This window comes from Lissotriton helveticus, chromosome 3_1 (assembly GCF_964261635.1).
Source record: "Lissotriton helveticus chromosome 3_1, aLisHel1.1, whole genome shotgun sequence".
Lineage (NCBI taxonomy): Eukaryota > Metazoa > Chordata > Amphibia > Caudata > Salamandridae > Lissotriton > Lissotriton helveticus.
Genome location: NC_136061.1, coordinates 406591958 through 406618548, shown reverse-complemented (window position 1 = coordinate 406618548; position 26591 = coordinate 406591958). Strand labels below are relative to the sequence as shown.

Genomic DNA, 26591 nt, shown 5'->3' with positions numbered 1-26591 from the left:
TATATATATATATATATATATATATATATATATATATATTATATATTTTATATATATATATATATTTTATATATATATATATATATATATATATATATATATATATATATATATATATATATATTCACTCCCAAAAGCTCGGAGGAGCACACGACAGCGCCTCCACCATCCAGTGCTACTCGTTCAAACACCAACAGGAAACCTTTTCTTTATGTTTGCCTGACGCGTTTCCGGGCGATGAAACCCTTCCTCAGAGGCTGCTACGTTAAAATCATGGCGCCACAACATTCATGCGTTTCGTGATCCTTTATTTATTCTGCTGAGTGCAGTTACATGCCCGGTGCATTGTGGGGCATGCAGTTTATCAGAAACACCTCGCCATGATCCGCTGTTTTAACGTGATTACATGTCTTTAGTAGATTGCAGAGACCTGAAGGTGAGTGGACTCAATGATTCGCTGTGCTTGTTAGTATCGGAAAAGTTCCTTCCTTTGGCCTCTCTATGTAGGTATGCAGAGATGGTGCTTCCTCCCACGGCAGGACGGCCGTGTGTAATGTTCACTCCCAAATTGCCCAAAAGCTCGGAGGAGCACACGACAGCGCCTCCACCATCCAGTGCTACTCGTTCAAACACCAACAGGAAACCTTTTCTTTATGTTTGCCTGACGCGTTTCCGGGCGATGAAACCCTACCTCAGAGGCTGCTACGTTAAACTCATGGCGCCACAACATTCATGCGTTTCGTGATCCTTTATTTATTCTGCTGAGTGCAGTTACATGCCCGGTGCATTGTGGGGCATGCAGTTTATCAGAAACACCTCGCCATGATCCGCTGTTTTAACGTGATTACATGTCTTTAGTAGATTGCAGAGACCTGAAGGTGAGTGGACTCAATGATTCGCTGTGCTTGTTAGTATCGGAAAAGTTCCTTCCTTTGGCCTCTCTATGTAGGTATGCAGAGATGGTGCTTCCTCCCACGGCAGGACGGCCGTGTGTAATGTTCACTCCCAAATTGCCCAAAAGCTCGGAGGAGCACACGACAGCGCCTCCACCATCCAGTGCTACTCGTTTAAACACCAACAGGAAACCTTTTCTTTATGTTTGCCTGACGCGTTTCCGGGCGATGAAACCCTTCCTCAGAGGCTGCTACGTTAAAATCATGGCGCCACAACATTCATGCGTTTCGTGATCCTTTATTTATTCTGCTGAGTGCAGTTACATGCCCGGTGCATTGTGGGGCATGCAGTTTATCAGAAACACCTCGCCATGATCCGCTGTTTTAACGTGATTACATGTCTTTAGTAGATTGCAGAGACCTGAAGGTGAGTGGACTCAATGATTCGCTGTGCTTGTTAGTATCGGAAAAGTTCCTTCCTTTGGCCTCTCTATGTAGGTATGCAGAGATGGTGCTTCCTCCCACGGCAGGACGGCCGTGTGTAATGTTCACTCCCAAATTGCCCAAAAGCTCGGAGGAGCACACGACAGCGCCTCCACCATCCAGTGCTACTCGTTCAAACATCAACAGGAAACCTTTTCTTTATGTTTGCCTGACGCGTTTCCGGGCGATGAAACCCTTCCTCAGAGGCTGCTACGTTAAACTCATGGCGCCACAACATTCATGCGTTTCGTGATCCTTTATTTATTCTGCTGAGTGCAGTTACATGCCCGGTGCATTGTGGGGCATGCAGTTTATCAGAAACACCTCGCCATGATCCGCTGTTTTAACGTGATTACATGTCTTTAGTAGATTGCAGAGACCTGAAGGTGAGTGGACTCAATGATTCGCTGTGCTTGTTAGTATCGGAAAAGTTCCTTCCTTTGGCCTCTCTATGTAGGTATGCAGAGATGGTGCTTCCTCCCACGGCAGGACGGCCGTGTGTAATGTTCACTCCCAAATTGCCCAAAAGCTCGGAGGAGCACACGACAGCGCCTCCACCATCCAGTGCTACTCGTTTAAACACCAACAGGAAACCTTTTCTTTATGTTTGCCTGACGCGTTTCCGGGCGATGAAACCCTTCCTCAGAGGCTGCTACGTTAAAATCATGGCGCCACAACATTCATGCGTTTCGTGATCCTTTATTTATTCTGCTGAGTGCAGTTACATGCCCGGTGCATTGTGGGGCATGCAGTTTATCAGAAACACCTCGCCATGATCCGCTGTTTTAACGTGATTACATGTCTTTAGTAGATTGCAGAGACCTGAAGGTGAGTGGACTCAATGATTCGCTGTGCTTGTTAGTATCGGAAAAGTTCCTTCCTTTGGCCTCTCTATGTAGGTATGCAGAGATGGTGCTTCCTCCCACGGCAGGACGGCCGTGTGTAATGTTCACTCCCAAATTGCCCAAAAGCTCGGAGGAGCACACAACAGCGCCTCAACCATCCAGTGCTACTCGTTCAAACACCAACAGGAAACCTTTTCTTTATGTTTGCCTGACGCGTTTCCGGGCGATGAAACCCTTCCTCAGAGGCTGCTACGTTAAAATCATGGCGCCACAACATTCATGCGTTTCGTGATCCTTTATTTATTCTGCTGAGTGCAGTTACATGCCCGGTGCATTGTGGGGCATGCAGTTTATCAGAAACACTGTGGTAAATAAATAAATAATACCTCTCTTTTTGACTAGACATATATCATAACAGATAGCTCAATAAATAAGAGTCAAGATTCGAGGTAGTAGGAGTTTTGCAGGTTTAATACAGCATAAGGACAGGAACAGGACAACCTGCATAAGAATAGGATGACAGGGCCCAGCAGCTGCTGGGGCTGGATCTGGGATGAGCGCGCTAGCTTTTAATAACAATACATGAGCATATATACATAACGCAAACACATAGCATTACATTGCAGTAGGCGTAGCAGTGGGTGGAGCAGAAGGCGTGACGCGTAGCAGTCGCGAAAGATAAGGGTAAAAAGAGGTGTAACAGGGCGTATACATAGACATGTGGTGCAAACGTAACAGAATATGTCATGAATAGGGCGGAAACCATGGAGGGGGCTACCTAAGGAGCCGGGACCTCTAACCTGATGGTGCGCGCAAACTAGCAATGACGTATCACTAGGAGAAGCTGGGGGCTATGAACTCTGTGCTAGGAGCAGAGACTGAAGTCTGGAGAGTCAGGGCGACATGTACCTAAACAGTATCTAGTATCTGATGTTTAGAGAACATGTTGATATAAACTAGAAGTTAGGAGGGGAAAGGCTAACTTGATTCTAAGACTGGACCATGCATTATTCTACATGTAGTGCGTGTTGAAGAATATTAAATGACCATTAAATGCAGTATTTCTCTAACATGGAGCCCTGAAGGCTAGACAATGACGGAAACTATTGATGAGGTTCAGTAGCTTAGGAATGCAGAGAAGGAGGACTGAACTGATAACTGGAATCATAACATATTCTTGGCAGACTCAGAGACGGAGCCAGGCTGGGTCGGGCACTGCGAGGCAGGAAGTAAGTGAAGGGTCGAGGATACAGGTGGGGGCTGTATCGCTCCTCAGCGAGGCTTCAGGAGACAGGAGCTGAATCTGGTGTCCGGGCCCTTTTGAGGCCTAGAAACGGGGACTTTATAATAGAATAACGTGCACACTGAGAAACGTGGCAACGTAGCTTTACATAGGCCTGATATTCGTAGTATTCACGAGGACTGGAAACTGGCATACTAGAGGTGGACACAACTGTAATTGCGTCATTAATCGAACATGGGGAATGCATATGCATATTTAATCATGCACACATAACATATGATGGATGACACGTAGGGACACAGAACATGGCAAAATTTACTTTTCCACATTCCCTCCTTGTCACTACGTTTCCATCAGGAAACATCAATTTTCATGATACCATCTATCATTTCATATAGTATCATTTGCTCGTCTCGAATTATCCTGGAACGGGATTTAGAACGGGGCTTGGGACTAGGAATACAAGAGGTAGCACAAATGCCGCAAATCGCAGGGCCACATTGTATACAGAGACAGCAGCTGAATATGATCGCTACTGCAATACCTAGGAAGGACAATATTTTCCATCCCCATGCGGAAATTATATTCCAGAACCAACCGGACCATGTCCAGGTGCCTGGATCTTGGTGTATCAGATGGGCAATTTTATGGAGTCTGGTTATAGCTGAATAGACAGACGGCGCGTTATTTGGAATGAAAATGCAGCAACTAGATCCGATGACTCTACAGGCCCCGCCCCTATCGGCCAATATGACGTCAAGGACGAGACGATTCTGTAAAACGACAAATCTCATAGCAGACTGCTCTTCGGTTAAGTTACCTAGAGCAGAGGCAGTCTCATTTACTACAGCTTCGAGGGTTCTGGTTAACCTACGGATTAGCTTACTATTCTGGATAGGTCCTATAAAGAAAAAGAAACCTCTATTGAAATCTGTATATTGTTCTAGAGCAGTTTCAGTGTAATCGACAATTGGGGACTCCCTTCTATGTCTAATGTGTACTAGATGTGTATTCCTGTGATAATCAGATGGGGCTAGAAAAACAGGTGGCAGTAGGAAGGCAATGTAACAGGTTCCCTCCCAATCGAGGGGCAGACGAACATATGCAGTTTGACCACAAATAAAATAAGAATGACGTGAAGCTTTAAAGATAGATTTCCCACTGTCACTATACTTGACAATAGTAGTACATTCACTATGTCCTACATGTACAGAACCCTTATTTCGGACACATAATTCGCCTTTGACTGGTAGTACTGAAATAGCAGGTAAGTCTGGAGTAGTATCAGACTGAACATTCAGGACCATAAAATTCGAAGAATAATTACCTAAATTATACACTTCATTTTCTAGATCTAACCCGGTTCTGTGGGGGAGACCTTGCTTGTCTGGGAAACATGTACTGTTAAGAAAAGACATATCTGCTGAGGATGACGTTAACGTGGACCATGCTCCACACGAACCATTATGTGAAAATGGATAAGGAAAAAGTGGCAGAACTCCCTTCGGTGTCTGGAAAGGGGAGAGTCGACCACACACCCAACAATTAGTGGCATTGCTGGTCTGGTGTGAGTAATGTAACATGCGGATAAAGGAGTTATTACGCATAGCGAGGCGGTAAGAGAGTTCATGAGGGGGCAGATCACTAAACGTGTGCTCTGCTGTAGCATTAGCAGACTTATTTACACGAAGAACTGGGAGATACAGGAAAAATGCATAACTGGTGCAGGAAATCATAATGCTGAGAAATAATATGAAACATAGAAAAACGATACATCGGATTGAGTTTTGACTGACTCTCTCACTATGGGGGTCTATTTTATACATGTCAGAAACAGTCTAACCGTTTCACCTAGGGGAGGACTTAGACAATCAAACTGACTGACTTATTTTACTAGACCGGAGTGTCTGTTTATACTCCTGTTGCGGAGTTTTCTCTAACAGGGGAGGGGTTGTAGCAATGTCTTTTGCGGGACAGTCCTTGAGAACAATATTCTGGCAATCCTTTGAATCCTGGGAAATGTTCTTTAAGACGGGTTTCAGTCCATTAAAAAGTGTAATATGAGAAAGGTGCACCCAGCCTTTGCGTCCTTCCAACTTCACGGCTGTACGGGTGGTGAGGAGGACCTGTCGGGGCTCTTTCCAACGAGGCTCCAGCGGACTTGATCTGTCAAAGTTGCGGACCATCACCATGGATCCTGGGACGATTTCATGCGGTGCCACCTCGGTATTGTCTGGAAATGCGGCGGCAACCTGTGAACGACATGAGTTGAGGGCAGACATCAAGGAAGCTAGGTAATCTGTCAGCATATTACTTGAAACATCGGTAATACTTCGGGGTCTAGGAGTACCCCACATGTTTGGGGGGCGGCCGAAAACGACCTCATACGGGGACAGACCTGATCTGGAATGTGCGACCATGCGCATATAAAATAAAGCGATTGGCAGAGCTACTAGCCAGTCCACACCTTTTTCTTTACACACTTTTGCAATACGGATTTTTAGAGTCTGATTATGTCTCTCAACGAGACCGGCTGCTTCAGGATGGCGTACACAATGGAACTTCCACTGGTACCCTAACAGAAGGGAAACATGCTTCATGAGTTCGGATGAGAATGGCTGGCCGTTGTCAGAATATACGACCCTAGGGAGTCCATAACGGGGGAAAAACTCACGAACCAACTGCTTGGCAGTGGTCGTGGCTGTGTAATCTGGGACTGGATATGCTTCTGTCCACCTGGACAAAGCGCATACAACTACAAGGACATACTTGAAACCTCGATATCGCTCCATCTGAATATAATCCATCTGGAGGACTTCAAAAGGGTGGTCAGGAGGCTGGAATCCACCTTGTTCCACCGGGACACTTTTACCTGGATTAAACTGACAACATATCATACAGGTACGGATTTTCTGCTTGGCTGCAGCTCGTAAATGCTTGTTAACCAAATGTTCTGGATACTGTCTAACATAGCGTGTAACTGGATGTCTATGACATCTTGTGTAGGGTCCTTAACTGTCATGCATGTAGTCGGATCTGGAGCATGTGTCATGTTAACTGGAATGTCTGGAGTCTGTGCTGTAAGCTTGGCTGTGCGATCTGCTAGATCGTTACCTTGGGAAATGGTGTCAGTAACTTTCGTATGTGCTTTGCACTTCATGATAGCGATAGATGTCGGTAAGTGTATGGCATCTAACAGAGCTTGAATAAGGAGACCATGCTGAATCTTGGTTCCATGAGAAGTCATGAAACCTCTCTCCTGCCAGAGCACTCCGAAGTCGTGTACAACTCCAAATGCGTAACGTGAATCTGTGTAAACATTAACTTTCAAGTTCTTGGCGTGTATGCAGGCTTGTGTCAGAGCAACTAGCTCTGCTGCTTGAGCGGACAGAGTGTCAATACGGTGTGTCTCAATAACTTCGGTGTCAGTAGTCACTGCATACGCGGCTACTAGTTCTCCTGTACTAGTTCTCATACATGAACCGTCCACATAAAGTGTCAGGTCGGGATCTGATAACGGAGTATCTGTCAGATCTTGTCTTGGCTTTGTCGTAATGTTAACTACTTCCACACAATCGTGTGTGGCAGGATTTGAATTAACTGATGGTAACAATGTAGCAGGATTTAAAACGTTGCAGCGTCTGATTTCTATGTGTGGCTGGAACAGTGTCAATTCATAACCTGTTAAACGTGCAATTGTCAAGTGCTGAGTTTGTGTTCGGTTTAAAAGAACTTCCACGGAATGTGGAACTTGTACTGTCAAGGAGTGTCCTAAGACTATGGAATCACTTTGTCTGATAGCTAGTGCTGTGGCTGCAACTGACTTGAGGCACGCAGGCAGAGCCTGGGCTACAGGATCTAATGTGCTCGAAAAATAAGCACAGGGCTTGTATTGTCCTGCTTGATCTTGTGTGAGAACAGATAATGCTGTACCTTCACGTTCAGTAACGAAAAGTGTAAAAGGCTTACTGTAGTTCGGTGTCGCTAGAACTGGAGCTTGGCATAGGGCTTTCTTTAACTCATTGAAACTAAGTGTATGTTCAGATGTCCAAGGGAGGACAGTCGATACGGCTGCCTCCTGTGTCGTTAACTGTATCAGTGGTTTGGCTAGAAATGCATACTGAGGAATCCATTGTCTGCAGTAAGAAGTAAGGCCGATAAAAGCACGTACCTCCTTCTGGGTCTTGGGCTGAGGAAGACTCGCTATTAACTGGATACGGTCTGGTGTCAACTGCCTACCCCTCTTGGACAGTAAGTGTCCTAAGTAGACCACTTGCTGGACACAGAATTGAAGCTTAGAAGGGGACACCTTGTGCCCCATCTCGGCTAGGAAATACAAAACTGTAAGGGATGCTCGCTCGCAAGCACGTTCAGAACGAGCTGTGATCAGTAGATCATCGACGTACTGGAGCAGGGCAGTGTCAGTTGGCATGTGAATGTTGTCTAGTTGTCTCTTGAGTGCTTGACTGTAAATACTAGGACTTTCTGTGAAACCTTGAGGAGCTCGTGTAAACATATAGCTCCTTCCATTTAAACAAAATCCGAAAAGAAACTGGCTGTCTGGATGAATAGGGACACTGAAAAATGCGTTCTTGAGGTCTATGACAGTGAAGAACGTGGCTTCGGAATCAATGGCTGTCAATAGGGAAGAGATGTCTGGGACAACTGGGTACTGCGGAATAATACATTTATTAAGCTCTCGTAGGTCGATCACTAATCGATATACTGGGGGTGCATTTGGATCAGTACGTTTCATGACTGGAATGATCGGAGAATTGCATACGTTGGAGTCAGTTTCTACAACCACTCCTTGAGCGATGAGCTCGTCAATAATTTTGGATAAGGCTGCTACAGCCTCAGGTGGCAATCTGTACTGTCTGATTCGTGGTAACACTACACCTGGCTTGAGAGTCACACGATAGGGTGTGATTTGCATATAACCTACATCAGTTGGACCTTGCGCCCATAAATGCTGCGGTACATTAGACAGTCTTGAATCAAAATCTCGTAATACATAGTGACCCTTAAAGTCACGTAGGAACAATCGTATTCCCTCTGGGGAACAGCATATAACTGCACCCAACTCTTTCAGTGTCTTAATGCCTAATAGGTTTTCTGGACATGACTTAGTAAGTAACAGATCAGTAGTGCGGGACAATGGACCTACTTCTAGAGTAACTGGCTTTGAAATCTCATTTACGATAGGTTTTCCTGAAAATCCAAGGGAAACATTTCTTGAGCCTGAGAGCGGAGCCCCTGGAACTTCGGCGTGACTAATTGTGGTCCTACTTGCCCCTGTATCAATCAAAAACTTTCTGTCTTTCCCTAATACTTGACTGTGAACATAGGGACCTTCTTGATCTACAGGTATCTCGATGAGAGGCAAGCCTACCTCCCTCTCTAGGCTGTTTCATGAATACTGCTGGTACTCTGGATACTCAGACTGTGCATACTGGTACATCTGCGATGTAACATGCTGTGTTGCAGCAATAGGCTGCGGTGCTGTAACTGTCTGTGGTGCATTCTGGGGCTGAGGAATCTGTGAAACTTGTTCTTGTCTAGGCGGACGTGGTCTTTCTTTAGTTTTACCAGTAGCTATGTTGTGTTTCAGAACTGCACACTCATTTATAAAATGACCTGGCTGTTTACAATAATTGCAGTTCCCTTTAACGGGAGCTGCAGGATGACTGGCTTGATTCGGACCCCTCTTCTGACTGTCTTGAGGAACAGATTGTGCAACTAGTACTTTCATTTTCGTGTCTTTCATACGTTTTCTCTCGTGTTCTTGCTCTTCCCTGATTCTATTCTGGTGATACTGAAGCATCTGCAACATCTGGGACGGGGTATTAGCTTGCCAGGTACTCTCGACTTTCAGAACTCGATTTTTAACCTGTGGGCTTGAATTCTCGACTAATTTAGTATCAAAAAGGTGAGGGTATGACTCACTACTTGTCTTGAGGCCACTGTTGATGCTAAAACATTTTTCAAACCTAGAATAAAAATCACTAATGTCTTCTTCTTGTTTCTGTTTACAGGCTGAGATTGCATCCCAGTCTTCTTTTCTAGTTGTCAATAATCTGGGTAGAACTTGAATCAATAATTCTGGTAATTCTTTACATTTCTCTCCTAGACCGGTACCTGGTACACGTGACTTATCTTCAGCTTCTAGAACTGCCCAATCGATCTTTTTCTCTCCCACCTCCCATTCTTTTTCCTTTAGCTTTTCATACACCCCTGCGGGCAACAGGACCTTTAACATTTTAATGATATCTGGGTAAGTGTATTCTCCCATACGGAGCATGTCTTTTAATTCTCTATGGAACCCTGCTGGATCTTTGTCATGACAGGGAATTAATTTCTTCATCTCGAGGAGTTCCATCTTTGTAATCGGGGTGTATACAAACACTCGTTGCATTTCACCGTCCTCTGTCTTAACTGGATGCACTTCTCGTAACGAGTTCTGTCTTTCCATGTAAAATGGTTTACTTTCGGGGGGTGAGACATGAACAAAATGCGGGTTCAGAAACGTTCTATATTTGTGGCGCTGTTCTAGAATGACACTAATTAAATCGGTACCTAGACCTCTCCATCTATACTGGAGTAACTCGTTCAGGATATCGTGTAACGGACCTGGATCAGAGTGCTGACCCTCATACAGAGTAATGAGGTACTGGATCATATACATACCCACCAGTCGCTGCTCGGCTGGGGGCAATTTCAGAAACATTTGTGCCACTATTTCGTCTGGAAAAGTGGTAGAATCAGTAATCCATCGGACTGCTGATCGGGCTAGTTCCTGTTCATGCATGGTACTTAACTCACTGTAACCGATTCGTGATTGTAGAATGTGATCGGTAGCTTGGAACACTTGTTCTAGGGAACCTTGTTCTGGTGCTGAATGATGGAAAATTGACTTGTGTTCTAGGCGTAAATGGCGATCTGGAAATCTAGATTTTCCTACATACGCTATTCTAGCGGGATTCTCGTCCTCTACCTCTTCAGTATCAGAGTTACTTTCTTTCTCGCTTACTTGTGCTGCTTTACGTTGTTCGTGTATCTTTATTATTTCTCTACGGATTTTCTTGTACATACTCTCCATGGCACTAATGGTATTGTGCTTACCCTCGGCTATATTATCACTCCACTTTGTCAGGATTTTCATTTCGGCCTGATCTTTAGACGGGTAATCTTGTTCTCTTATTAGACAGTTAATTAAAAACTTTAATATCATACGCTGGATCTCAGCTTTCCTTTGAGACATGGCATCACTAATACTTTCTGGATCATCCCCTGTACGGATGAAACTATATATTCTGTCTAGATCTTCTTTCATATTGGGTAGGGTGACTAGATACTCGGTCACCCTCCTTACGCGTACTGAATATAAAACCATATTATTCTCGCCTGGGACTGGGTCATAGGCACATTCGCCAAGGGCTTGCCTGATTTCTGCAACAGACTTATTACTCTTGGGAGTACGCTGTGATGCTTGAGCATGTAATTCGAGTGCTGATAAACGCTTGCGTGGCGGCGGGGTTTGAGGAGGACCTCCTCCTGCGGCCCCTAGACTAGAATCGTCGACTGATATTCTTCGTGGCGGAGCGGGAAATTGAAATGCTGACTGGACCGGGGGTACCGTAGCAGGTACTGCATGGGGTGCCCCGGTGTCTGGAGGAGCAGGATGTGCCTGATTTACTAGGACTGGCGGAGCGCGAACAGGATTTGCATATTCAGGGACTGTGTCGTTCAGATAGGACGAAATAAAAATATCAGCTGCGGTCTGTTTGTGACGTAGCTTGGTCGGAACTAATGGTGGCGGGAAATTACTGGATGCCTCCGGGGTCGCTTTTGGCAAGCCCTCGGCAAGAAGAGGATACATACCCTTAATAAGGGCATTCCTCTGTCTGTCTCTCTGTTCAGTTTTGACTTGTTCACCTATCTCGATTAATTCTTTTTCTTGGGCTCGTTCTAAGGATTCTCTACTTAATTCTGACTTTCTGATTTCCTTTTCAGTTCTTTTATGAGCTTCTTTGCGCCATAACTCGATGGCATCTTTCTGTGACTGTCTGGCTTTCTTTTTCCATAATGCTTCTTCTACTCGCATGATGCATTCGGCATCCCATGTACCCGATACGGGCCATCTATACTTTTCTTCTAACTGTTTGGTATACTCTACCCATAAATCTAGATACAATATGGCACTTATGCCATGTTTCTGATACATAAAGTGACCTGGACTGTCCCTGGGCGGGACGGGAACTGCTGCTTCCAGCAGACCCTTTCTAGTTTTTAACTGACGTAACTTGGAAAATATGGGCATGACTGAACTGTAATCTAGACACAATACAATACACAATGAACACGATACTTATTCCCCATTCATACCACGACATTAAAATACATGAAAAACATTTAAAATAACAGTTCGAACAGAATACTACCTGGAAATATTGAGAACAGAACACATAAATTTTCTCGAGAACAGAAACAGACTAGAATAGAAACTAGATGCACTGCTGAAACAGTACGAAACTTACCGGTCTCGTAAAGAGACACGTCAGGACCCGCATCCACCGAAGTGGGCACTTCGTTTGTGGGACTGTGTACCACCAACCCACAGACCAGAGTCAATTTAAATTGACCCTGTCTAGATACCACCCCAGTAACGGTACTCACCGGGCAGCAAGAACGGAAGGCCTCAGACTGGACTGGACTGCTACGACGACGGACGACGAACTTCGGACTTCAGTTACGGGTGGACCTCCGGATACCTCGGACCTTGGACTCTTGGCTTGGGCTCTGGTCGGGACTCGCCGCGTTCCTCCACCGTCTCGTTTGGATGCTGGACCGCCTCCTCCGTCTCCTCCGTGGGCCTGAGGGATACTTGAAGCAGAAATATCTGCCGGTGCACAGAAGAGTTCCGTCACGACTGCAGAGGGTCAGGGGGTCGGCGTGGCTTCACCGACGCGTGGGGAAAGGGCAAGTTCCTGTTCGGGCGCCATTATGTGGTAAATAAATAAATAATACCTCTCTTTTTGACTAGACATATATCATAACAGATAGCTCAATAAATAAGAGTCAAGATTCGAGGTAGTAGGAGTTTTGCAGGTTTAATACAGCATAAGGACAGGAACAGGACAACCTGCATAAGAATAGGATGACAGGGCCCAGCAGCTGCTGGGGCTGGATCTGGGATGAGCGCGCTAGCTTTTAATAACAATACATGAGCATATATACATAACGCAAACACATAGCATTACATTGCAGTAGGCGTAGCAGTGGGTGGAGCAGAAGGCGTGACGCGTAGCAGTCGCGAAAGATAAGGGTAAAAAGAGGTGTAACAGGGCGTATACATAGACATGTGGTGCAAACGTATGTCATGAATAGGGCGGAAACCATGGAGGGGGCTACCTAAGGAGCCGGGACCTCTAACCTGATGGTGCGCGCAAACTAGCAATGACGTATCACTAGGAGAAGCTGGGGGCTATGAACTCTGTGCTAGGAGCAGAGACTGAAGTCTGGAGAGTCAGGGCGACATGTACCTAAACAGTATCTAGTATCTGATGTTTAGAGAACATGTTGATATAAACTAGAAGTTAGGAGGGGAAAGGCTAACTTGATTCTAAGACTGGACCATGCATTATTCTACATGTAGTGCGTGTTGAAGAATATTAAATGACCATTAAATGCAGTATTTCTCTAACATGGAGCCCTGAAGGCTAGACAATGACGGAAACTATTGATGAGGTTCAGTAGCTTAGGAATGCAGAGAAGGAGGACTGAACTGATAACTGGAATCATAACATATTCTTGGCAGACTCAGAGACGGAGCCAGGCTGGGTCGGGCACTGCGAGGCAGGAAGTAAGTGAAGGGTCGAGGATACAGGTGGGGGCTGTATCGCTCCTCAGCGAGGCTTCAGGAGACAGGAGCTGAATCTGGTGTCCGGGCCCTTTTGAGGCCTAGAAACGGGGACTTTATAATAGAATAACGTGCACACTGAGAAACGTGGCAACGTAGCTTTACATAGGCCTGATATTCGTAGTATTCACGAGGACTGGAAACTGGCATACTAGAGGTGGACACAACTGTAATTGCGTCATTAATCGAACATGGGGAATGCATATGCATATTTAATCATGCACACATAACATATGATGGATGACACGTAGGGACACAGAACATGGCAAAATTTACTTTTCCACAACACCTCGCCATGATCCGCTGTTTTAACGTGATTACATGTCTTTAGTAGATTGCAGAGACCTGAAGGTGAGTGGACTCAATGATTCGCTGTGCTTGTTAGTATCGGAAAAGTTCCTTCCTTTGGCCTCTCTATGTAGGTATGCAGAGATGGTGCTTCCTCCCACGGCAGGACGGCCGTGTGTAATGTTCACTCCCAAATTGCCCAAAAGCTCGGAGGAGCACACGACAGCGCCTCCACCATCCAGTGCTACTCGTTCAAACACCAACAGGAAACCTTTTCTTTATGTTTGCCTGACGCGTTTCCGGGCGATGAAACCCTTCCTCAGAGGCTGCTACGTTAAACTCATGGCGCCACAACATTCATGCGTTTCGTGATCCTTTATTTATTCTGCTGAGTGCAGTTACATGCCCGGTGCATTGTGGGGCATGCAGTTTATCAGAAACACCTCGCCATGATCCGCTGTTTTAACGTGATTACATGTCTTTAGTAGATTGCAGAGACCTGAAGGTGAGTGGACTCAATGATTCGCTGTGCTTGTTAGTATCGGAAAAGTTCCTTCCTTTGGCCTCTCTATGTAGGTATGCAGAGATGGTGCTTCCTCCCACGGCAGGACGGCCGTGTGTAATGTTCACTCCCAAATTGCCCAAAAGCTCGGAGGAGCACACGACAGCGCCTCCACCATCCAGTGCTACTCGTTCAAACACCAACAGGAAACAGCGGATCATGGCGAGGTGTTTCTGATAAACTGCATGCCCCACAATGCACCGGGCATGTAACTGCACTCAGCAGAATAAATAAAGGATCACGAAACGCATGAATGTTGTGGCGCCATGATTTTAACGTAGCAGCCTCTGAGGAAGGGTTTCATCGCCCGGAAACGCGTCAGGCAAACATAAAGAAAAGGTTTCCTGTTGGTGTTTGAACGAGTAGCACTGGATGGTGGAGGCGCTGTCGTGTGCTCCTCCGAGCTTTTGGGCAATTTGGGAGTGAACATTACACACGGCCGTCCTGCCGTGGGAGGAAGCACCATCTCTGCATACCTACATAGAGAGGCCAAAGGAAGGAACTTTTCCGATACTAACAAGCACAGCGAATCATTGAGTCCACTCACCTTCAGGTCTCTGCAATCTACTAAAGACATGTAATCACGTTAAAACAGCGGATCATGGCGAGGTGTTTCTGATAAACTGCATGCCCCACAATGCACCGGGCATGTAACTGCACTCAGCAGAATAAATAAAGGATCACGAAACGCATGAATGTTGTGGCGCCATGATTTTAACGTAGCAGCCTCTGAGGAAGGGTTTCATCGCCCGGAAACGCGTCAGGCAAACATAAAGAAAAGGTTTCCTGTTGGTGTTTGAACGAGTAGCACTGGATGGTGGAGGCGCTGTCGTGTGCTCCTCCGAGCTTTTGGGCAATTTGGGAGTGAACATTACACACGGCCGTCCTGCCGTGGGAGGAAGCACCATCTCTGCATACCTACATAGAGAGGCCAAAGGAAGGAACTTTTCCGATACTAACAAGCACAGCGAATCATTGAGTCCACTCACCTTCAGGTCTCTGCAATCTACTAAAGACATGTAATCACGTTAAAACAGCGGATCATGGCGAGGTGTTTCTGATAAACTGCATGCCCCACAATGCACCGGGCATGTAACTGCACTCAGCAGAATAAATAAAGGATCACGAAACGCATGAATGTTGTGGCGCCATGATTTTAACGTAGCAGCCTCTGAGGAAGGGTTTCATCGCCCGGAAACGCGTCAGGCAAACATAAAGAAAAGGTTTCCTGTTGGTGTTTGAACGAGTAGCACTGGATGGTGGAGGCGCTGTCGTGTGCTCCTCCGAGCTTTTGGGCAATTTGGGAGTGAACATTACACACGGCCGTCCTGCCGTGGGAGGAAGCACCATCTCTGCATACCTACATAGAGAGGCCAAAGGAAGGAACTTTTCCGATACTAACAAGCACAGCGAATCATTGAGTCCACTCACCTTCAGGTCTCTGCAATCTACTAAAGACATGTAATCACGTTAAAACAGCGGATCATGGCGAGGTGTTTCTGATAAACTGCATGCCCCACAATGCACCGGGCATGTAACTGCACTCAGCAGAATAAATAAAGGATCACGAAACGCATGAATGTTGTGGCGCCATGATTTTAACGTAGCAGCCTCTGAGGAAGGGTTTCATCGCCCGGAAACGCGTCAGGCAAACATAAAGAAAAGGTTTCCTGTTGGTGTTTGAACGAGTAGCACTGGATGGTGGAGGCGCTGTCGTGTGCTCCTCCGAGCTTTTGGGCAATTTGGGAGTGAATATATATATATATATATATATATATATATATATATATATATATATATATCAATATCATCGTCCTCCACTGATTTGTGGCAGATGAGACTTTGATTTCTCTCAAAAACGACTTGGAACTGCTGTTATTAAACTGATGGTCTACAGCTCTACCAGACCAGAAAGATTCTGCGACATGTTTGAAAACAGGCATGGTAACTCATTTAGAACATTATGGTATAGAAACATTCCTTTGTATTCAGGATATAAAAGGTGTCTTTCTTTATTTTTGCCAGGCTGTGTGTAAGTGGGTTTCCAAAGCAACATGAGAAACGCTGGAAAGAAATCGGCAGCAGAGTAGTACTGGACCCTAGCTTCATGGTGCAGCTGCTGACTGGTGTCTACCATGCCATGTAAGTATGGAAAGATAAAATGAAAGGGTAGTGGCTTCAATTATCATCCGACGACAGGATAAATGTCTTTCTTCAGTCTGAAAGATTGCGAAGCTTTCTGTATCCCAGTTAGACACTTTTAAGGTTTATTTTATTTATATTTTTTTTTTAGAATACCTTTCTATATATAGTCCATGTTGGGACATATTTTCAGTTGACCGATCGTGCCAGAAGTAAATTCAGAAAGTACTATTAATAGTTTTATTCTTTAGCATTGTGTCTTTCATTGATTACTTTTTTTGGCTAATCACCCTCAAAGTCTTCAAGAGATCTACTAGATGTTGCAATCTTGCTTAAAGCAAAGCAGAAAACTCCAATTAATTTCACCACACATATCCTAAATATTGTACTTAGTTCTGTAGAATGATTCACTTTCTTTTTTATTGCACCTGGTGCCTTGCAGACAGATTTTAAGGAGGTTTATACATGCACTTGATGTGTGCAGACAGAGTACACCATTAGAGAGAGGGCTGTGTTTATTCATGTTCATGTGCGTGACACTGTGCCCATGCGAGGGGTGCGAAGTAGAAAAAATAAATACCTTTGAAATGCATAACAGTTGTTTCTAAACAGGTCGTATGCCTTGTGTAAGGAACTTAGCTTGACAAGTGAAATTGTCACTGTGTTTTCTAGGCCAACATTGCATGCTTCATAGCACCACAGTCAATGTGTTATCTTGCAATGCTTGCAGTTGGTTTATACATAGAGTAGTATGAAGATATTGATTTATGTAGTTATGCCATGCCAGTGAAAATAACTGCAGTCCTGTAGCCTACTGTAGCCTTAAACATATATTCAACCATTTATTAACTTTAGTGAAGAGATCACGTTCCATAATTGTACCGTAGTATGGTACAACCCCCCAAGAAAAATTGCAGCTTACTTCTTTACACCTTCAATAAAACAGTCAATGTAATGACTATTAGATTTCTGATTGATTTGATTAGTCTTTGACACTAATGTGTAATTTGAGAGTTAAATGTACCATTCAGGTGGCCACAGTTCTAGATTTGGTGGTTAACATTTTTATTGAAAAGTATGTTTTAAACAAAGGTTAGAATTGCTATCTTGTTCAGTATACATATAATTGTGGGTTTTTTTTGTAAATCATGTTCTACTTTTAAGTTGCAGTATGTGACAAACGAGGTTTCTTCTTTCAATAATTTCTGAATGTGATTGTTTATTTACATTAATATTTTACTCTCAATATCTGCATGCATTATAAATCGAAATAAGGTAAAGCATTGGAAAACAAAATCCGAATGGGAATGTGTTGAACATTCCTGACAAAGGTAAGGACAATAGTAAGGAACATGTATGGATACATACAAGTGTGCGGTACATAGACTGTTCTGATTTCGTTTCTGCTCTTACTGTCCTTCTTACAGAGTGCCTTTAACATACGAGTGTTTAGTACATAAATCAGTTCAATAATATGCAATTGTGCAGATATTCAAAAAGTGACAGCATAATGTAGCATAATCACCTAACATGACAAATTAGTTATGTTGCAAGGACTGGCATTACTGGCTTTTAATGCATTCCATTTTTATTTTCAAAAGGTCTGAATGTGTTGCTTGTCCACAAGTCCTCTTCTTTTCAGAAACAAAAATGTGTTTTCTGCCTACGACTATTCCCTTCATTTTCACTTTATTGCACTGTCTTATTGTAAGAATTAAGTATATGACTTCATTAGTTGGGTTCATTATCAACACACCTTCATGCCAGCCTTTCAGCTTTCTGGGCAGTTGCATCCGTCAGTGACTGGCTTGACCATATGGAAATGGCTTCCACCAGGTAAAGAAGTGGCCATAAAGTCCCTCCCTCAAATGAATCGATTACTGTCACTCTCCCTGATCTCACCCATGCTGTTCAACCCAAAGATTTTGTCACTTAATTCATCCACCAACAGAGCAATTCAGAGGCATATGCCACTCTTGAGACTCTGGTAGCCTTTCTTGCAATGTCTGAATCCCTATGCTGCCATCGATTGTCATGAACTGCTAGTTACATTAACAGCTTCCACCGTTTTTTCTCTCTGAATCAAATTTGACACATAGTGGTGCTATAAAACAGTATTCTTCAAAATGAGGCACTCCTAATCTGACTTCAGTTACTGCTACATTGAGTTTATCCAAGACCACTCTACAACTGCCAGGGCGCCATATAAACTCATTTAGCGTGGAGTCTATTTATTTTTGTAAGCTCAGGGCCTGATTAACAAAATGTTAGAGCAGCTGTGGCAGCAAATACCATGTTACTGAGGCCTATTCTCCCCACTTCAGATAGTGACTCCCTAATGTCTGGAGAAATACCTGTTGGTGATGCCATCTTTAGATTATCTTCCACATCTTTCTTCTAATTGTGTGGAAGTGGTGATTCCCTATTAACGATTGGTGACTTTCAGATTGGGCCCTACTAGCAAACCGAGTCACAGAACTCATACTCTCACTCTTTCATAGTCAAAAGTGTTCTACTGCTTAGAGCTCTATGAGTTAGAACCACGTTCCCCTGGGCCGTTGGGCTCTACGATTGACTTTAACCGCACATGCAGGGGTTGCTCTACCAGAGTCCCCGGAAGCGATCCACACTTGGATGTCACAGAAGTCTGCAACAGCTGCCAGAGGTGAATAGCACTCGGCTTTGCAGGAGCAGCAGGCGGGCCACAGCACTTTCTCCCATGACAAAGTAAGTTCTCCTGATCCTTCTCACGGGTAGGTGGACGATCCCTCGGGTTCCTATACTTCAAACAGGGCTTGTGCATGCACAGGTCACCACAGCTCCCTTTTCTCTCAACTTTCTACAACTACCAGAGCCCCATATAAACACAGTTAAAGTTGAGTCTATATATTCTTAGATAGACTCAGGGACAGATTAACAAAATAGAAGAGCGGCAGCGACAAAAAATAATACCATGTTACTGAGGGCCATCCTTCCTATTATGGATAGTGGTAGCCACCTCCAGAAGGATATACTAGCCTTCAGGGGTAAAATTGAAGCTCTAACATTTCTCTCTTTACTCGCCAGACCTCTGCTGTGATATATCTGTAAATCCAGACACCCAAATGTAGTGTCTTGCCCAAGGCCTCTCATCAGAATTTGACTTTGGTACAGATGGCATGAGACAGGAGTTTGCACATTTAACTCTTAGTCCTCAGATAAGGCGAAATAGCTGCAGTGCTTACGTCATCGTGTGGAATCCTGTTTTATTTTGTGTGGAGTCCTGTCTGTTCTTGTAGTGTTGTTTCGTGATACTCAGTGATGATAAATCCTGACCTGTGGAATGCGCAGATCAAGTAATATACCCCAAGGTTGAACTTATGTCCTTTTAGCAGACACAATGAAACATCACAAGATGTACATTTCCCGTAACAAGTTGCTGCCATACTTTACGAGCAAGGAATGTGTCAATCTATGTCAATATGTAGCAAACACTAAATGCCAAAGGTTGATTGCACAGGTATTGTGTTAACCCCTGTCTGCACACATTTGATGATCCTAGCCACCAGGTTATGTAGACAACATTACCTGATGCACATTTACCAGGAGGTGTTATTTCACAATGATTAGCTAGATGCTTAATGCTTGTGTTATAATTGCATCTTCTGATCAGCAACGACCCATGCATTTGTCCATAATAGTGAGGAGTTGACTTTTTCTGCATCATGATTGGATATGTGTTTACATGCCTTTTTGTGGTTTTCATGTGTTAAAGAACTGGTGAAAGTTCCCACAAATGCGATATGAAGCTGTTCAGCCCATGTTTCCCGTGTTCATGTATATTAAATGCCTGTGAAATCTTGACAATGTCTGTGTTTCTTTAAGTGGCTCCTACAGTCATGTCTAGGCCTATGGATATACCCTGAAGGTACTAGAGTACATCATCTCCATCGAAATGGCGCAGATTTGAGTGCCAAGTCCCATCTATCCATGTACCACTCAATTAGCAGTCTTTGTGTATCACATATGCCAGTGACTTCATAGTCAATGCAGATAACTGGCATAAGTGCGATAGGTATCCATCTGTTCAAACTTGGGCTGCGAGGTTAATATATAGAAGTGCAGTGCTTTGTAAGATGACTCTTCATGGCGGCCCCCTCTGGCATACGGGGTTTCTGCCCTTACCCTTGATACGGGTGATGGCCTGATTTGTGCAGCAACTGCTAGCTTCACTGTGGCTCCCTCTGGTATATGGGGTCACCGACCTGAACCTGCAAATGGACAATTGACCTATTGATACACCAGCCACTTCTTTGCCACTCCTGACAGGTATCCACTTGCCAAGATCCGACACTGAACCTCGCTTCCTCCAAGCACTCTCCTCTTCCTCACAGAACACATTTGTCTTGGCAAGCAGGAAGGCGCTGTTGCCAAGGTCCTAGGCAGGTGGTCTTGGATTTACCTGAGTAATGTCCACTCACTAATGGAAGTCTTCCCCTCAAGTCCCGGTGACAAGTAGAGGTTTTTCAGTGTTTCTTCTCCTCGACATACAGCCAGACTGGCTGGTTGGCATTTGGCAATTTTGGGGGCCTCGAGCGACACTTCTCATAGCCCATTTCCTGACACTAAATGTGATTTAGTGTCTGAGTCTTTGGAGTTTGTTTTGGGGGTCTGCTTCCTTTTGAAGTGCCCACCTTTGGGTTAATTCCTTCCTCTAGAAAGCAGTCTGTCACAACATGAGTGACTCCAAATCTGATAGCCCCACAATACAGGCCATGGGAGTGATTAGAGGTTCACACCAGAAAGTCAGCCACAGTGATATGTTCATTAAAGGGTTTCTCGAGGACCCCAGCCCTACTCTTTTGGATTCTCTTATCATCCCTATCCCCACTCTAAGATGCGCCCAGGCACTTTCCCAGTGACCTCTCTCTGAATCAAAGAGCAGCCTTTGTTTACTGAAGAGCCTGGCTCTTCCTTTCTCACCCCATCCAGCTCTCAGGAATGCAGCAATCAACAAACCTTTCTGGGGGGAATCCTCTACCTCCTCATGCTCCTCCAGTTAGCTTTGAGTCCCACAAAAGGGAGCAGAGTATTCCATTTATTTTACCACTCACGGGTACACATACACCCAGCACACTCATGCAACCACACAAACAGGGCACCACAGTGCTACATACTAACTTTTGATGTAGACCAAGGGTCAGTTCAGCACACAGCAGCCAAACTTTACATGAGTGGGTCTGTAGGCCTCACTCATGTGACACAGGTAAAAAGACCTGTTTACTCCTACTGTTCACTTCACGGTATGCTGCCACCACCGTTCTCCTGCTACTTAATTTGTGGTAAAAGCAGTTGTTTTTCACCATCATGAGGGTAGCTGTTTGAGCGGACCATCCTGTCCAATAATACCACAATCAATCAGTGAGACAGGCCTAGGTCATGGTGTACACACTGATATGTGTTTGTCTATGACAACAAAAATCAGCACCAGGGATCCAGCTATCTTTGCAGCTGGGCCACTCAGGACAGGGGTACACCCCTGTGTGAGGTGCTTTTCCATCCCAACCATCACCTGTTCATAGGACTGGCTACCTATCCATACATCAGCACTTTTCGTGCATATTGCCTTAAAAAGTTACATACTCCCCCCAACAACCTCTACCCCCGCACTCCCTATATATAAAATATATTGCACTAGCAAAATCTAAAGCCTCATCACAACAGCCATCAGGTGGCTAAGTATGTCCGAAAATCAAAGTAACTCCCTCACCCCACCCGCTACCTCTGTGCCCTGCCCCACCACTCATTTGTCTACCCAGGCCAGCTGGTAACATTACCCACATATTTATTTTAAGTATGCATTAAGTTTACATTTTGGCAAACTTTTTTGTGTCACGCATGTCTGAAGTCACTCGTCACTCTCTGAAAAATTGCCCAATCAATCATAGCATTTGTAAAGCTCACTACATACCCGCCAGGGTCTCAAGGTCCTCGGGGGGCTGGGGGGGGGGGGGGGGGGGGGCGTGGCGCGAGCTGCTACTGTTCGAAGAGCCAGGTCTTGAGAAGTCTCCTAAAGGACGGTGGCGAGGGCGCGGTCTGCGGAACAGAGCTGGCGGGTGGGGGTGTAGAGGCTGAGTCGGCTGTTGAGGTACGCTGGTCCAGTATTGTGGAGTGCCTTGTGTGCTTTGAAGGTTATCATGTTGTTGACAGGGAGCCAGTGCAGGTCTCTCAGGTAGAGTGTGATGTGGCTGCGGCGAGGGATGTCAAGCATCAGGCGTGCGGAGGTGTTCTGGATGCTCTGGAGCCATTTCAGGAGTTTGGACGGGACTCCTGCGTAGAGCGCGTCTTTGTAGTGCAGTCTGCTGCTGACGATGGCCTGGGTGACTGTTCTTCTTGTTCCAATGGGGATCCTCTTGAAGATCCTGCGAAGCATGCGGGCAGTGTTGAGGAGGAGATGGCGTTGACCTGCTTCGTCATGGAAAGCGTACAGTCGAGGATGACCACTAGGTTGCGTGCGTGGTCGGTTGGTGTACGGGGTGCTCCTAGTGCAATCAGCCACCAGGAGTCGTCCCAGGCCAAGGGGGTGGGTCCGAGGATGAGGACCCCCGCCTTGTCCGAGTTCAGCTTCAGTCGGCTGTTCCTCATCTTGTCGGCGATGGCCTTCATTCCTTCTTGGAGGTTGGTTTTGGCGGTGTGAGGGTCTTTGGTGAGGGAGAGGATCAGCTGGGTGTCGTCGGCGTAGGATATGATGTTGAGAACCGTGCGACGTGGGCGAGTGGTGCCATGTAGACGTTGAACAATGTTGGGCTGAGGAATGAGCCTTGGGGTACGCCCCAGATGATCCTGGTGGCTTCAGAGCGGAAAGGGGGGGGGGGAGGCGGACGCTCTGTGTTCTGCTGGAGTGGAAGGCTGTGGTCCAGTCCAGAGCCTTTTCTTGGATTCCAGCGTCGTAGAGGCGTATTCGTAGTGTGCTGTGGCAGACCGTGTCGAAGGCGGCCCAGGTCCAGGAGGATGAGGGCCGCAGTTTCTCCGCTGTCAAGCAGGGTCCTGATGTCATCGGTGGCGGCAATGAGGGCAGTTTCGGTGCTGTGGTTGCTGCGGAACCCAGACTGGGACGGGTCCAGGATGCTGTTCTCCTCGAGGAAGCTGGTCAGTTGTTTGCTGACGGCCTTTTCAATGACCTTTGCCGGGAACGGGAGCAGGGAGATTGGTCGGAAGTTCATGAGGTCCATGGGCTCCGCCTTGGGTTTCTTGAGTAAGGAGTTGATCTCTGCGTGCTTCCAGCTCTCCGGGAAGGTTTCTGTCTCGAAGGAAATGTTGATGGTTTTCCGGAGATGGGGTGCGATGGTGCTGATGGCTTTGTTGAAGATGTGGTGTGGGCAGGGCTCTTCCGGGGATCCGGAGTGGATGGTGTTCAGGATCTTGATGGCGTCGTCGTCGTTGATGTTGTGCTGCGGCGTCGGGGTCGGTCGGGTCTGCGGGTGGTCTCTGGGCGAGGGTGTTGGTTAGCTGGTCTTTGGTGACTTTGCTCCGGCGGCGGCAAGGCATCTGCTGGGTGTGGTGGTGTGTGGTGGGTTTCCAGAAGGTGAAATGGATGCAACGGTGGTCGGTCCAGTGGAGTTGGGTGGTGCGGTGGTGCGGTTGAAGAAGACGTGGGAACTTGCTGAGAAGATGGGGTCAAGCGTGTGGCGGGCGAAGTGGGTGGGTGTTGTGACGAGTTGTCTGAGTCCGAGGTTGTTGATTAGGGAGGAAGAGTTGGAGTCGTTGTTGTTCTCAAGTTGGAAGTTCAGGTCCCTGAGGAGGATGTAGTCTGTGGAGGCGAGTGGGTGTGTGCTGATGAAGTCGGTTACGAAGTCGCTGAACTGCACTCAGGGTCCGGGGAGGTCTGTAGACACGGGTACCTCTGAGGGTGGTGTTGGGGTCGGTGTGGATCTGGAAGTGCAGGTATTCGGCAGTGCTGATGGTGTCGTCGCTGTATGTCGAGATTTTGATAGTGTTCCTGTGGACGATGGCAATACCTCCTCCGTTGGTGCGGTCCTTGCGAGTGATCTTGTACCCTTCCGGGATGGCTAAGGCGATATCGGGTGCCTAGGAGGGGTTCGGCCAGGTCTCTGTCAGGAAGGTGACGTCTGGGGCGTTGGTGTTGAGTAGATCACAGAGTTCGACGGCGTGTTTGCGGGCGGAACGGGTGTTGAACAGGATGCATCTGAGGAAGTTGGGTTCTTTGGTAGGTGGGTTGCCGGGCCAGATGCTGGTGAAGCTGCAGTTCCGGCAGGAGAAGGGTCCTTGGGTACGCTTCGAGGCGGCCAGGTAGCAGGTGCGTGATCGTCCGGCGTTGAGTGAGTGGAGGGTGCTCAAGTTGTAGAGGAGTCGGGTTTCGCGGTGTTCGCGAGTCCCAGTTGTTTGGGTGCGGTCCAGCCACAAAAGATAACAATGCTACTGACAAATCAGGAACACGGGCAAGACCACAAGAATTCACACAGTCTTAACAGTAGGTAGAGCAGAGAAATCAAGAACACGGGCAAGACAACACAATTAACATAGTCCTAACAATGCGCAGAGCTGAATGCTGAATGCAGGCAGTAAAGCGCGGGGCACGAACCAAATGCCAGCGGCAGCAGCAGCGGGCTCAGAGCACACCGGGGGGCTTGTGGCGGTGAGGGGAGCGACCTGCTTGGTGACAGGGTCAAAGGTCGCTCTCTTTACCGCTGCCTGGCCTCCATATGAGGGGATGTGGGAGGGAGGAGCAGCTGGGAGGCGGGAGCAGGGTAGTGAATGGGAAAGCAGGGGGGTGGGGCCGCAGGGTATGCAGCGACAGGAAAAATGAAGGGGGGAGCGGGTGGGGTTTGCAGAAGGCAAAATTAGGGGCACAAAGGAGAACAGTGCTGGTGACAAGTCAGGAACACGGGCAAGACCACAAGAATTAACACAGTCTTAATAGTTGGTAGAGCAGAGCAGAGAAATCAAGACAACACAATTAACATACTCCTAACAATGGGCAGGGCTGAATGCAGAAAGCAGGCAGTAAAGCGCGGGCAACAATCCAAATGCGAGCGGCAGCAGCAGCAGGCTCAGGGCAAAGCAAAGCGAAGGGTGGCACCATGGACATCAATTCACTAAAATGCTTGGTAGCGGAAGTGACATCATGTGACCGTTAAACTCTTACCATCGCACAAATTGACATCACTGATGTTAAGAACTCCATAGTAAATGCATACAGATGCACATATAATTGAAGACTATCCTTTGTGGACTGGATATGTGCCTCAGGAGGTTGTAAATCCATGTTTTAGTAATTGTTTTAACAATAAAAATAATTTAAACAACAATAATGCAATCAATAAAATAGTACAGTAACAACAATTACTAAGGTACTGCATGATAGGGGCTCAGTCATTATCTCCCCTGGTGCAGTTGTGATATGCCTCACACAGGTTTGCAATTATTCATCCCCAGTGCATAGCCTTTAATGATAGGTGCATCAGATCTCTTGATCTCACATGGAAATAGCATTATTTATCGACTGTCTTGCTACTTTGAGTTACTTGTATATTCTAATCATTTTCAAAATGATGGTGAAGTCTCATACAGTATTTAAATGATTACAGGTTTGGAGACATTTTGCTTTAAAACACTTGGCCATCCAGCATCTCACAGTGAGAAGCACCACTTGAATGGATGCAGGGGAATTCTGAGCAGCCTTTTTGCTGCTGGACATCTGCAAAAGATATTGGGTTTCATAGGCGGACATACTCTTCTCTCCTTCAGGCCTCAGTCTCTTGGCCCTGTTGAGTCAGATTCGTTCCTCACGGAGAATACTTATAAATCATAATGCTGTACTTGCATGTGGATCTCAAAGTTCAATGTGAAGGAAATCTTCTCTGTTGCAATCCTTTACATCCTATTATATTAAAGTGACCTCTTTAGGCCATACTCAACTCTGACTCGATAGGGCATGAAGGAGAGAAGAGTATGTATGCTTGTGACATCCAATATCTTTTGCGGATATCCAGGAGCAAAAAGGCAGCTCATAACTCATAGAATCGGTGTACACCAGCTATTGGGACACAGTTGTGGCTAGGGTGGCTCCTTACAGTTTGACCCACTCTAACCCAAGCTGTCTGGCATTTTGTTGTTTTGTCCCAGGCCTAGCAAGGACTTGCTTTGTGCACTGTTAAAGGCTATTTATGTGCCCTTTCTGCTTTTTTTTGATTTCTGGATCAGCCTACTTTATTTC

The 26591-nt window shown here is 45.9% G+C and overlaps 1 protein-coding gene across 2 annotated transcripts in view; it reads left to right on the top strand.

Moving 5' to 3' along the window:
- HYCC2 (hyccin PI4KA lipid kinase complex subunit 2) overlaps positions 1 to 26591 on the top strand; it is a 671498-nt gene that overhangs the window by 546968 nt on the left and 97939 nt on the right. For both annotated transcript variants that reach the window (XM_078680193.1, XM_078680194.1), the window contains one exon: positions 16259 to 16375. In XM_078680193.1, the coding sequence (XP_078536319.1) occupies positions 16259 to 16375 (117 nt within the window). The remainder of the gene's footprint in view (positions 1 to 16258; positions 16376 to 26591) is intronic.